The sequence below is a fragment of the Bison bison genome, unplaced genomic scaffold (assembly GCF_000754665.1).
Source record: "Bison bison bison isolate TAMUID 2011002044 unplaced genomic scaffold, Bison_UMD1.0 scf7180017864465, whole genome shotgun sequence".
Lineage (NCBI taxonomy): Eukaryota > Metazoa > Chordata > Mammalia > Artiodactyla > Bovidae > Bison > Bison bison.
In genome coordinates, this window is record NW_011495026.1 from 3,347,878 (window position 1) to 3,361,399 (window position 13,522).

Below are 13,522 nucleotides of genomic sequence, written 5' to 3' on the forward strand. Positions count from 1 at the left end.
CCCCCCCCGCCCCCACCACCACCACCGCCCTCAGCAACCTGAGAGGGCTGTGCTTCCTGGAGTCCAGTCCCATCTCCAAACCCTGTGAGAGTTAGTTCAGAACCCTGCCCTGCAATGCAGGGAAGGGCAGTCACACTGTCCCGACCGAGCTGATTACCTGTATGGATGCCCCAAACTTCTCATTGCAGAGGCTGCACACAAGCGCCCACCGACTGCTGGGGATGTGGGACACCTTCGTGATGGGCTCCATCTTCTCGGGGCTGCCGATGCTCACCTGGAGGCCGAGACAAAGCAAGACAGAGCGGTAGAGGCCACCAGACAGACAAAGGCAGACCACAGACGGAGAAACTTCAAGATGCTTCCTTCCCCATGACTCTCCTACCAGGGCATGCCAAGGGGCCCTCGCCCTCCTAGCACAGGTAAAATCCCACTTTAAAGGGGCGAGCTCCACACCTGGGCAGGGGGGTTGGGTTTCATCTGATGCAAACATCCTGTTTGTAAAGACATTCAGATATACCAACGTTCACTGCTCACCCAAGTGATAGCTCAGATGTGTACGTATCAGGACAAGGTAAACGAGTACACCTCTGGTCCACAGAGAAGTGGTCAAGGCTGGAAATCCATCTTAAATATACTAAAACACATTGTGAACAACTGAGTAAGTAAGTACTGACTGCTTTTAAACTAGTATCTCTCTTTCACTAGAGAAAAACCATTCTCCTCAGTCAGAAATGTTTACTACATACTAAATAGAAAACTGCCAAGATAAATAAGATGCCCTCTCCGTGTTCGGGCTGGATCACTGAACTGTATCCTGTTAATACCAAACTGTGAGATCCCAAGTCCTGAAGCCTCACTTCAAAAATCACTCAGATAACTTTTTTCCTCAGGAGAAAAATGCACCAAAATTACACACCAAAAAATGCTAAAATTTGAATCACAAATGATATTCTCAGAGTGAGCCATGCAAATTAAATTAGTCAAGGTCTGGGACTTGAAATAAATTAGACCAGACCTGAAATTAAAAAGGTCGAGGCTAAGTAAGAATTTTAATAAAAATCACACAAATGTGACCTAGAGCAGTGGTTCTTTAACCACAACTGTGTGGCTTGCGTGGTTCGCCAGCTCCAAGGGGTTACAGCCCACCTCAGGGGAAGGCCGCAACGTGAACGCCATGGGTCCGCTCCTGGGAGCTTGTGCGCAGCGGAGACAAATCTGAACACCTCCACCCAGGAATCCAACTAGCTGTGGCTCCCAGTCAACGTCTCTACAAACGTTCACACCGTCAGCAGGTGACAGCGTGCCTCAGATTCAATTTAAGGTGGAAAAAGGAGTAGTAATTCACAGGCGGCGTTTTACTCAACCGCTGCTATGAGGCCTGCTAATTAATGAACGGCTCCCCGTGAGAATGAGCAGCACAGGCTCTGGAGCTGAACCACCCAGAAGGGTACCCACCTCGGGGATCCACAGCGCACAGCTGACATGCACCCACTTGGTCCCGCTGCGGGTGGGCTTCATCGCTCCTCCTTTCTTGGGACACAGCAAACACTTGGGCTGAACGCCTAGGGCGCACGTCCGGCACAGCCAGCTGCCCTCTGGGACCTTGAGGATTCCGTAGCAGGCCTATGAAGACACCGCACATCCCAAGGAAAAGAGAGAAGAGAGTTGTTTTTCCCGTATGTCTATTAATTTTAAACACCTAGAAAGAGTTTAACAGAACTGCCACCAAACAGAGGCACTCCCTTCAGGAAAGGTGCCGGGCAGCCTCACAGTCAGGAGGTGGGGGACACACACTCCAGGGGGGGGCCTGAGAACCACTCAAGGACAGAAAGGTCCAACAGAAATCTGCTGTGTAGCTACAGATACCCCCTGTACCAAGTTTCTAAATATTAGTCAGTAAACCCTCAAAACACTCTCCAGAGCTAGACGGGGTAGGCATCCCTCCGATTTACTGATGCAGCTGAGACAGAGTGAGGAGAAAGCACAAAGCAGCTGAGTCTCCCAAAGCTGTGACATGAGACACCTCTGGACATGAGAAAGAACCAAGGGGCAGCCTGGGCCCCCAGGCTGAGCAAGCTCTACTAACCTGGCCCCCACGCCTCCTCACCCCAAGTGAGCACCACAGGCACAGAAAAATGAGACCTTCTAGACAAAACAAGAAATTTGGTCTCTTTGGCTGATGTTCAAAACAAAGCCTGCTTTACATAAGATGGCAAATTACACAAGACAGCAATAACTGCAGAACTCAAGGCAACTAAAAGCCATTAAGATGGGTCAAAGAAAGAAAAGGCAAACGCTAAAGAAGCGGAGAAAGAAAACCGTGATGGGACCAGGAGCACAGTCAGAGCCGTTTAAAAACACCAAACTGTTCAGAACTGTATCCTTAAATGAACTAACTACGAGTCAGGAAGTGGAGAGACAGAGTAACACAACTCCAATTCTCCAGACAGGAAAAACACAGCCGCTATGCAATCTGAATATCCAGGACGCAAAAAGGAAACCACAGGATGGGAGTGCAGCAAAGTTAAGTGACACTAAGGCTGGAGCTCAGGAGCAGTGTCGGTGCCGTGAATGAGCCACTGTCAACACAGCCCGACTGGAAAAACAAAACAAGACAAAACTTTTTATAGAACTGACACTATTAAGGCTTCAAATACCAAAAAAGTCTATATCAGGCACTCCAGAAAAAAAGTCTCATTTGAGCAGGTAATTTTTTCTTTTTTACTGGAAAAACAAGTCTAAGTAAATTAGAAGATTAAACAAAGGATGCCTTAAAGACAAGTCATAAAGAACATCCCAAAAGAAAAAGGACCCAGAGGAAATACTAAGAGACAATGAGGTGTGGCCAAAAGAACAGGAGACCAGGCTGGGGGGTGGGGTGTCTAGAGCTGCCCCCCACAACCCAGCCCCCACCCTGGGGTTCCAGTTTCAACTCTGCCAGTAACCCACTGTGGGACTCTGAGCAGCCCACCCTGACACCAGGTGACTCATTCATAAAACAGAGGGTTTGAGCAGTTTCCAAGTAGAACTCTTTTTTTCAAACAAAACTTTTCTCAGGATGAGGGGGGCGGGGAGTAAAAATGGTAGGGAAAAAAAAAAAAAACTAAATGTCATCCAAGTAAAATAGCACAAAGGAGTGAAATGGTAGCCACAACGCGCATCATGTTGAGACGACAACACCTCTATGAGAATTCTCCATCATCCCAAGGAAAGCTCTTCGGTCATCTGAAAATCCAGAGCTACTATAACACAATCAGCAGGAGACTATGGTTCATGTGTCGTGAGGATGAGATGGGCTAAGGCCACACAGCCTGTGAAGTGCCCGGGCAGAAGGGACCCCCAGGAGGCAGCCAGAAGGACAAAAACAGCCGAGAATCACAAACTCGATTCTTCTTCCCCAGAGGTCACCAAGCCACCATCCCACACAAGTCTTCAAGATTGTTGTAAATCTCAGCATCAACAGGTGAGCTCAAAGCAAGTACCTCAGAAGAGTCTTCCAAAGAGTTTATATGAACACAGTCCCCACAGAAACACAGATTATTATTGTATTAAAAAATAAATGAAAGAAGAGTCGAGACTGAGATTCTCCCAAGCTTTTTAAATTACCCTATGCCCATCCTTACTGAAGCAACCGCCAAATCCTATTGACATCAGGGAGGACAGGAGATAACGTTCAAGAAAAAGGGCCCCTTTCCTCTTGTTTAAGGGCTCAGTTTATCGTGATGTCAGCAAAAGTGATGTTTTGAATTGTGTCCAAAAAGTTTATGTTAAAGTCAGAACTAACCCAGAAGAAAACAGATGTAGTCAGTTACGATGAGCTCACACTGGAGTAGGGAGGGCCCTTCACCCACTGTGACGGGTCTTCCTACAAGACGGCCAAGTGTCAAGACAGAGACACATAGCGAGAACACGGAGCGACGGCAAAGCCGGAGGCCAGAGCGGTGCACAGCTGCAAGCCACGGAATGCCGACGACTGCCAGCAAGCCACCAGGGGCCAGAGAGGCGAGGAGGGGCGCTTCAGAGGGAGCATGGCCCTGCCGACACCTTGAATTCAGGCTTCCCGTCTCCAGACAGCAAGACAATAATTTCTGTCATTTTAAGTCATCCAGCTGGTGGTATACTCTGTTAGAGCAGCCCAAGCAAATTAATACAGGATCCCATTCTCCTGGCTGTAAAAGCAGCCAAGAAATACTTGAAACACCCGGTAATAAGAAAGAGATGGGCACACGTCCTTAGCCCCCCATCTGTGGCTTCCTCCCAGGCCCCGCTGCCAACCTACCTGATGCACGCAGATGTTGCACTTGTCGCAGAACACCATCTCGTTGCCGTCCTCACCATCAGGTGACTGGCAGACGTCACAGACGACATCTTCGTCATACTCGATCCCCAGACCTTCCTCAGTCTCAATTGCATGGTTCATGTTGTCATAGCACCGCTGTTCAAATTCCTCCAGGACCCTCTCCATGGTGTATTCATCTAACTCAGGCATTCCTGGAGGAAAAATGCCGCAAACCTACTTTGATAAATCCATGAGTAAATATTATAATATTAGTTATACTAACGAATTCACAATGAATAAATAAATGTATCCTGAGTGTCCCAAATATTATCTGTTGAACATCTCTCTGACCCTTTCAAGGAAGGATCTTTAAATTAAAAGGGAGAAAGACATATCCACACAACAGTTTGTTCTTTATGGTCAGGTACTGAAGACACAGCACTGGAAGGTAGAAAAGTGAAAGATAAATCCCAGAAGTGCTCAAGGATGTTAAGTATTGAATACATTAGACTGTCATTTCATTACTATATTATATATAACAACCAGCATATAACAGACTTCAAAACCATGACCACATAGTATGGCTTGGTTAGTTCTTCAAAAAACATTCCATTTTTTCAATGGAATGGAATGTTTAAAATGGTGCTGAGAACAGATTTCACTGTGAATACTCAAATGTTTTTACCTGGTTTATCCCTCCTCATCCTCTGAATTTACTAGTTGAGATGCATAAGCTAATCAGACCCATGAAAGACAGAAATACAAGCAATTCTGAAGCAAAGAAGACAGCTCCTTATGAATCAAATAAAATGCACTCTTATGCAAGAAATGACCAAAAATAAACTTCAAGTGGTTATCATGGTTATAACTAGTGGTGGGATGAGACTTTTATTTTCTTCCATTTGTGGATGTATTCCAAACTTCCTACAATGAAAACACTCATGCAAGAAAGAAAAAACAGGCTGTAAAAAATAGTAAAACACATCTAAGAAACAACAGAAATGTCATCAGAGCCAACAACAACTCTTATGCATTACCATAAATTTAATTGACACTTCCAGTTTTTAAAAACTTGGAGAACACAATAGTGCTGGCACTGTGATAAGCCCTAATAAACACATATTCAAAAAAGCCACCTCTCATCTCAAACCCTATTTAATAACGAGATTGTTTCTGCGTGGCCAGACACTTTCATCTCAATTCTTCCTACCAGTTTTGAAAACATCACTGGCTTTGAAAATACAACCCTATACCCTATAATTAATTTTCACCATTAAAAAAAACAATGAAAGCCAAGGTAGTCTTCAAGCATGTGTTCAGTATATGTTAGACAACTGCACCACTTATCCTGCCAAATCGTTCAGCACTGCCTCACTGTCCGACAGAGACCCAGCACCACCCCTTGCACCATCCACAGAAGCCCCCAGCCCCTGGCCGTCGGTCCCTCTGCCTTAACTCAGGACCCCCCCGCCAGTCTAGTGGCGTACAGGGGTTTCCACAAAGTCTATGAAGCTGAAACATAGTATTCTGTCCAAGAGGAAACTTCTGAACAGATTCTATAAAGCAACCTTGTCACCTACTAACAGTCTAGCCACTAATATCTAAAAGCAAGGACCATGAGGAACGAATCAGCTTTGTCAAAATTCCCAGCTCAGTCCACAGGGTCTTTCCCACTCAGGGGCTGGGGAGCAGAAGGCGCGGCGGCACCCGTCACACGCCAGGCCCCATGCGAGGCTCAGGGACCCACATAAACACAGTCTCAGTCCTGCAGGGCTTTGAAATCCATCCACCATTTCATACATACTTACATAAGCTAGGCTGCAAAGAGCTTGTGCCACCACTTCCCGACCTCGACCTCCAGCACAAAGCTAATTAATCCTCACAGTCTCTCGTAGGGAACCCAGACTGGGCCTCACTGACTTGCGGTCTCCACACACTCCAGGCAACTCTTAGCAATCAGAAGTGGCGTGTAAGCCGAGACCCAAGTGTCATCCTGGTGGTGACACAAGGAGATGCGAGCAAAGGCGGTACAGGAGCCCTGAGCTGCACACACACAAGAACTGACTGATGTGTAGACAGTTAGATCGCGATGGGCACGACACCCACGCTAACGTGGGGCTTCACCCAGGGAAAGCCAGGACAGACAAATGGAGCGCTCGGGTTTAGCAAAAGACTTCAGGGGATGGCTGAGGTGAAAGCACAAGCGCTACGTCTGGAAATCGGTGCGCTTGGCTGGAGTGGAGTCTACTGTGAGAAACAGCAGGTCAGCGCTGAAGAAGCGATCCGAAGAGCTCAGCCTCCCTAGTTTCCTGGAGGTAAGGAAGTGGCGGGTTCGGGGCTGTAGGTCAGGGTGGGAACCAGGAGCCCTGCTCCTCCCCTCCTCACAGCCCTCCTCAGCCCACCACTCGTCCAGGGAGCACACGCAGACTCGACGGCGCCCCCAGGTGGTGAGGAGCTTCTCCCCTCACCTGCAGGCCTCTACTCATCCTGTACACAAGGCCACAGAGCCCTCTCTCACCCATCTCCTTAAACTCCTCGTTGGTCAGTTCCAGCCACGCGGCGTCCATGTCGTTGAGATCGTAACGACACACACTGTCGGCCAGTGTGCGGATGTCAACGTAGCCCAGCTCCGGAGGCTCGGAGCCTGACGAGACAATGTATTTCTTGGGCCTGATGAACATGAGGGATTTCTCTTCAGATACGACCCTGGTTAAGAAGAAAACAAGGCAGCGGGGTTACCCTTCCTGCCACAAGGAAGCAAGTCTGTCTGTCAGAAGGCCCCAGGCGAGCTTCCACCTCTGACCCTCAAACCCCAGGTCACCACCTGGTTAAGAGAGTTAACACCCTAACATCACTGCTAATAAAATACAGTAGAGTCATTAAAGCCCCTAAAATAAAACTAGATGTCAAGTGACAAAACTACCGAAGTTGTCACCACCAGCTTCTTCCGTGTGGCTTCCCAGGACCCTGCGTGCCTGCCGCCATCTGACAGCAGCGCACACACACAAGAATGCACCCCGCCCTAAGTGTCAAGGGTTAACGACTGATCCCCCTCCACAATCCAGGCCTGCCCGCCCCTGCTGGAGACCACCAAGCACGGGGTTCTCTGGGACACAGAAGAGACAGGAGCAGCCACACAGACAGCGGGTACAGCGGCGCACTGGGGAGCCGAGGGAGGAACCATCCCCTCCAGGGCTAAAACTCGGGCCTCGGCCATCTCCAGGCAGCCTGAGAATCAGAGTCCCGGCCAAGTTAGGGACACTCCCAACACACACCTGGGATCCCAGGAGAGAAGGCAAGGTCCCTCTGCTCCTCATACTTCCACCTGTGAACACCTGGAGAACTGCTGCCCTCACACCCGCTCAGGAGAAAGACAGCACGTGAGAAGGTCCAGCCACTGCTGACCAGAGACCATGGCGGCCCAGGAGCCGCTCACATCCACACCATCCCTCCACCTCCAGGTCTCAGGGCGCCGGCAGTTTGCATTTATACCCAGCTGTCCAAGGAGTCCGTCATAGTTCCATCACCCTTATAATACCAGAGTGACTTTATCTATTAATATATGACATTGAGATAGGCAAATTTAAGGGAGTTTTTCCTCCTACTCAACTAAAGGCAGGGTTTCAGGTGAAAACTTCCACAAGCTGTGTGGGTGTTTACTTGTCCTTTGCTGGGCTCAGAATGCCTGGGACTGGGGATGCCAGCGCTGAGCAGTTAGGTGGTGCTGTGCCCCAGGGGTGGGTGAAACCTAAAGAGCCCAGGGAACATTCCACTCACTTCCCAGACGGCAGTCCGGCCTGGGAGGGTCATTTAATCCTGTGCACTTATGGGGACATTTGTCCCAGGGACCCCTAACCCAATAATCAGGCTCGATCATCTCAAGCGCCTGAGGCCATGATGGGGGCGAGGGCTGAGGGTAAACTCAGGCTACACTCAGTGATGGTGAAAGAGGACGTTTCGCAAAGCAGGGAGCTGAGGTGGCGGTGAAGTCGGGCGCTCTCTCCCTGTGAGCAGCCTCAGACAGGTGAGCAAACAAGCCCAGCTTCATGCTGAGGCAGGTCATCAAAGCCTGACCCTCAAAACCTTTCAGGGGAAAAGTGGTTTGGAAGTAAAATCCAGAGAAAGTCTCTAACAACATGTGGGCAAAGTTTATCCAGGGAGAACTCTAAGGTCCCATCCACATAGCCCTAACCTGACAGGACTGCTCACCCCCGTCCTCCCCCAGAGGTGGCGCTGACCCAGCAGGACGACAGGCAGACACCCCTCCCCAGGAGAGCGGCCTCCAGAAGAGGGAGCCACTGTGCCTACATCCAGGCGTCCCCCCCCACCCCCCACTTTCCAGGAAGTCCTGGAATTTACCTTCCTCTCAAGGAGAGCAGCACCTTCCAAGGTGGAGGCCCACAGCACCACCTGCGGACCCGAGGCGTGTTTCTACCACCTTTCTTATTCCCCCAGAAGCCCTACTGCTAACTCCACACTGCTCCCCACAGCCGGCTGGCTGGCAGGGCAGTAAGACCGTTGGTGGGGGAGGGGTGGCCCCTCTCCAAGGTACGTCTACCTGGCCACAGGCTGGGGGATGGTCCCAGGGCTCACTGGCACCTGGACCCCTTTCTCCCACTCCTGTCTCCAGGGATCCGCCAGCACGTAGTACTCGTCCGGGTTCAGCTGGTAGGAGTCATGGAGCTTCATGGCAGTGATCAGGTCTGTCCTAAACACCTGGACAGGGAGAGCAAAGGGTCACTGACACTGGGTATTTGCATTCTTCTTCAGAGCACTGGCAGCTGCAGGGTAACCATGGTACTGCCATGTAACCAGGTCACTGTTTCAACAGAGAACCAGTCTACCTACTGAGGAAACCCCTGGGCCTGCCAATACCCTGGGCCGTGCTTAGGATGGGAGCAGCAGAAGCTCAACGCCCTCACTCCCTCCCTGGCTCTGCGAGACGGCCACGTCTGCACCAGCAACGACACAAGAGCCTCAGTGTCCTCCCTGGGAAACTGCTAAGAGACTCCCAAGTCAGCAAGCAGGCTGCTGAAGACGCGTGCCTAAAAACCCCTGGAGGGAGTCATTCCTCTCAAGGGCAACTTCCTGGTAAATGTTTAAGAACTAGAACTCCACTAACCCTGTAACAACACCAAGCCAAAACCCAGGGCCACCAGGGCTTCTGTTCCCACCCTCAGGCTGCCTCCACCCAGCCCCTGCCCGCTGGGCATCAGAGCTTCCAGCAAGGTGTCTGGAAGGGCAGGTTTTGGGTGGTCAATACCAGGAAGAGCAAAGGCTGCAAAAATCTAGGAGAGAAGCAACGACAGACCAGTGGAATCCAGGCAGAAATGAGCTTATAAAGAATGTGTTTGCACTCCTTCACCTAGTGTAACTTCTGCTAGGTAAGCAGCATTTGTCAGGGAAGGAGAGGATGAGGAGAGAAAAAGAAGCAAGCAAGCTACCACCCTTTCCTCACCCTGCCAAAAACAGACCACAAGACTCCAAGGTACCCTCTGCCAAGAGAGCACCTCAGTGCCTCACAGCAGGTCAAGGAGGGACCAACCACAAAAGGAGTCCCCTCACGCCTGCTGCTCCTGATGGAGCCTTCCCACCAGGGCCTTGCCTCAGTCCACTCGGGTCTCAGAGCTACAAGAGGAAGTGCTGACCCTGGCATTAGCACCACCCCAAGTTGTATTTGGCACGAAGTAAGCCTGCATCTGTAAGCTACTCTGTTTACACAAGTCACAATGCTGAACTCTCTCTTCTTGGGACAGGGAGTTCTTTCTTGTGCTGCGAAGTACGGTTCACATTATATGCCTGCTAATAGGTCCATATTTGTTTTTCCTGGTGACTTTTCAGGTTGGTGATCACTTTAATAAACGTCACCATAATAAAGTCTGAGGCAGGGTCTGAATAAAAGGGCCGTGTCTCCAGCCTGCCATTTTGGATCTGGACTTTCCCCCTGTATGTCACTGAAGTCCCAGGAACTGGCAGGAACCTGGCTGTGCACCTTCCACAAAAGCACAAGTGAGACCAGGGGCCCATGCCCCAGGGGCGTGAACTGTCAGCCACGCCCTCCCCAGCCCTAAAGAGAGAAGTCCTTTCAAGTCTCAGCTCTACATCTTCAGGAGGCAAATTAGTTAAAAACATATTCCAACAAGTCTGATAAGTATCAGTGTTAATAAGGGAATCTGCCAAAGAAGAAAAAAAATTCAAACTGAAGCAACAAGAAGAGAAAAGGCAGTTACCCCACTCTTTCTGCACTAGAGACTCGGGAGAGGGTGCTCAAGACTGAGGCAGATGCCCTCAAACGGACTTGATATCAGAGGTCCCCAGCAGCGCTGAACCTCAGCACTTCAAGTATGAAGTCATTTCAACTCAGAAACTTAAAAAAAACAACAACAACCTGGAACAAAACGCAGGTCAGGGCCAAGGCCAGCACCACCCAGACTGCCCAGCGCCGACACCGGGAGGGCTTCCAGCAATGGGGACCGGTGCTCTCACACAGGGACCAGCTGCCTACAGAGCATGTCCGACTGAGCCCGCCAGGCTCCTGTCCATGGGATTTTTCAGTCAAAAATACTGAACAATATCATTAATAACAGCTAACAGGTACTGAGCACAATTTACCTCTGTGTATTAATCCACTGAATCCTCATAAGGATCCTGTAAGGTGAACACCTGCATTATCCCCATCTTACAGATTTGGAAACTGAGGAACAGAGGGGTTACATAACTTACCCAAGAACGCACTGACATCAGTATCAACAATCAGGTGTGTGTGTCAACCATATGCACTCACACACACACACACGCAGGACATGCACAGTCACACCAGCACTCAGAAATTACCTCTGAAGGCTTTCGATCTTCAGGTCTGGAGCAGGAACTTCTCCTGTGCTGGGATCGGGAATTCTGGGACCAGGTAGTCGACAGGCCTAAAGACACAAATGTCCCAAGAAAAGCAATCAATCAGAGGTACACACACCACTGAGTGTTCGCAGCAAGGCGCCCTCAGTGCCACCCCAGGAGACCGCCAGTGCCCCGCCGAGCTCTCCCCTCTCCCCAAGAGCTCCTCCACTCCCACACTCACTTCCCACAGCAAGCCAGCAAGACCACTCCGCAGCCAGTGGTTAGGGCCGCTGCATCATAGCACACTCTCAGAGGGAAGAGGCGCTCAAGCGCACCATGCAGCTGGTGCCTTCATCCATAAGCCCGCACTTCTTCAGAGGTTCAGAGTCTCACAGTGGTATATATAAATCCAGAAGCTTTTAAAAAAACTTTCAGGAACTTTTTAAACGCTAACAGCATTGTGCTATATCCTAAACTCATACCCTAAAACATTAGGAAAAAAGTTCTGACTCCACAAACGAACTTAGCAATTCCTACAATAGGAAAACTCCGACCTGCCACAGACTAGGGGCTGCGGCCAAATCTCCTTTAAAATTGCCTGCTCCCCCATCCCAGAAAATGCCTGCCAGCATCGGCCCTTCTCTGAGTTCAGAGGACAGGATGCTCTTATCCCATCATGTGGCCCCTTCCCCCGCTAAATCATGGAAATGAGGAGCTCCACCAGGCCGCCTATGTCTCCTTAATGCCACAATGTCTGAGTTCCTCTTGCTCTGGATGTCCTTCCCCGGGGAGGGCTCGTCTACACCCATAGTCTCACCTGGGAGACTGTCAGACCAGCATTCCCACACTAGTGTCCCTCCCAAGCGCCAGGTCCATGCTCCCCTCTTCGGATCAGACATCACGCAAGCCCTGGGTGTTCCTAAGGTGGGTCAACTCAGCACTACAGTAACTGGGCTCAATATTTTATTCAACCCTGTTTTTCTTCTTCTTCTATTAAGAGTCATTCTAAACTCTCCTAACTCGGGACACATCCAATTAATGGCCGAGTGGAATGCAGCTGCCCAGGACCTCAGCACCTCAGCCCCTCTTCTCCACCTGTCACTGCCTCCTGTCTCTGGATGCTGTATCACTGCCTGAGATCCAAAACCACCCTAACTACCTGCAGTGTGTCTAGCTTCCTAATAACTCTCCTCCCTGTTGAACAGACTGTAGCATTTCCCATAAATTAACACCACTCCCCCTCCCCCCGAAATAATAGCTAAAACCTGAGGGGGACTGCCATTCTATCAACAAAGTCACTTTTCACTCAAACAGGAAACTCTTATCTCTACAGATTCCAGAGACAAGGGACACAATCAAAGCACCCTTAGGACCTTGGGGATATAAAGAAACAGATTCTGCATGTAAGCCTATCATCAGATTTGCCATGACGGAGACTAAGGGGATTGCCAAGCGTCCCTCAACAGGCAAAAGCACTACCGCTGATGACCAGTCCTGAGCTTGTTTATTGGGTCAACTGACTGTGCGGTTAGGCCAGCAGAACAGATTTCCTACCAGTAATCCTACTGAGTGGTTCAGTCTTAGACTCTTGAATGAACAAGAAAGTTTCAATCCCACACTGAAAGGAATATTCTGGGCATACTGGGGTAAGTCTGACTTGCACGAAGTTCTAAATCTGGTCATTATTGGAAAAAGGAAGACAGAAACCAAATTAGGAACCCAGAGAGGAAGGCGGCTGGGCAGCTCATAGTCTCTAGACAGGCCTGTCTTGCCCCCTCTGATCCTTGGGCCCACCCTCCAGCAGCCCAGCCAGTCTGCACAAGCAGACTCGATGGACTGCCCAGGAGCCCGGGGAGGGGCAGAGACGTAGGGCGCAGAGGGGTGGCCCCTCTACTGCAAATCGCTATCTGAAGTGTTAGGGACAACCTCCAGGCTGGTTCTCAAGGTTCCACGCAGCTGGCACAGAACTCAGTCCAAGGAATGGTGATCATTTTGAAACTTTTCCTAGGACTGCTTTCACATTCTTGAAAAATGTTGCCTGTTTTTAAAAACAGATATTCAAAACTGCTACAAATTTGGCATCTAATTCTATTACCCAAGAGAAAGACTGGTCCACCCAGAAATAGTCTGTCTCTCCTCCTTTTAATTTGCCTAATGCAAAAGGAGGAAGAGAAAAACTAATATTAAACTCACCTTGCAGAAAGGGCAAGATTGGGGTGAAAGCTAAGCTTAAATTATCACCGACATAAGGAATGTTCTTAGTTTACTTATAAAGCCAAAAACCAGAAACCATCCAAATAGCAGCATATCCATACCATGGGGTACTATCTGGCATTAAAAAAGAATGAGCTGTTGATACATACAACATGGATAAATGTGGGAATAATTATGTGGAGTGAAAAATGCCAG

The 13,522-nt window shown here is 49.6% G+C and overlaps 1 protein-coding gene across 4 annotated transcripts in view; it reads right to left on the minus strand.

Annotated features, from left to right (window-relative positions):
* JADE1 (jade family PHD finger 1) overlaps positions 1 to 13,522 on the minus strand; it is a 57,147-nt gene that overhangs the window by 16,864 nt on the left and 26,761 nt on the right. For all 4 annotated transcript variants that reach the window (XM_010860235.1, XM_010860236.1, XM_010860237.1 and 1 more), the window contains exons 3-8: positions 11,114 to 11,199; positions 8,838 to 8,995; positions 6,798 to 6,985; positions 4,280 to 4,491; positions 1,456 to 1,623; positions 158 to 274 (exon numbers count right to left, since the gene is read on the minus strand). In XM_010860235.1, the coding sequence (XP_010858537.1) occupies positions 158 to 274; positions 1,456 to 1,623; positions 4,280 to 4,491; positions 6,798 to 6,985; positions 8,838 to 8,995; positions 11,114 to 11,199 (929 nt within the window). The remainder of the gene's footprint in view (positions 1 to 157; positions 275 to 1,455; positions 1,624 to 4,279; positions 4,492 to 6,797; positions 6,986 to 8,837; positions 8,996 to 11,113; positions 11,200 to 13,522) is intronic.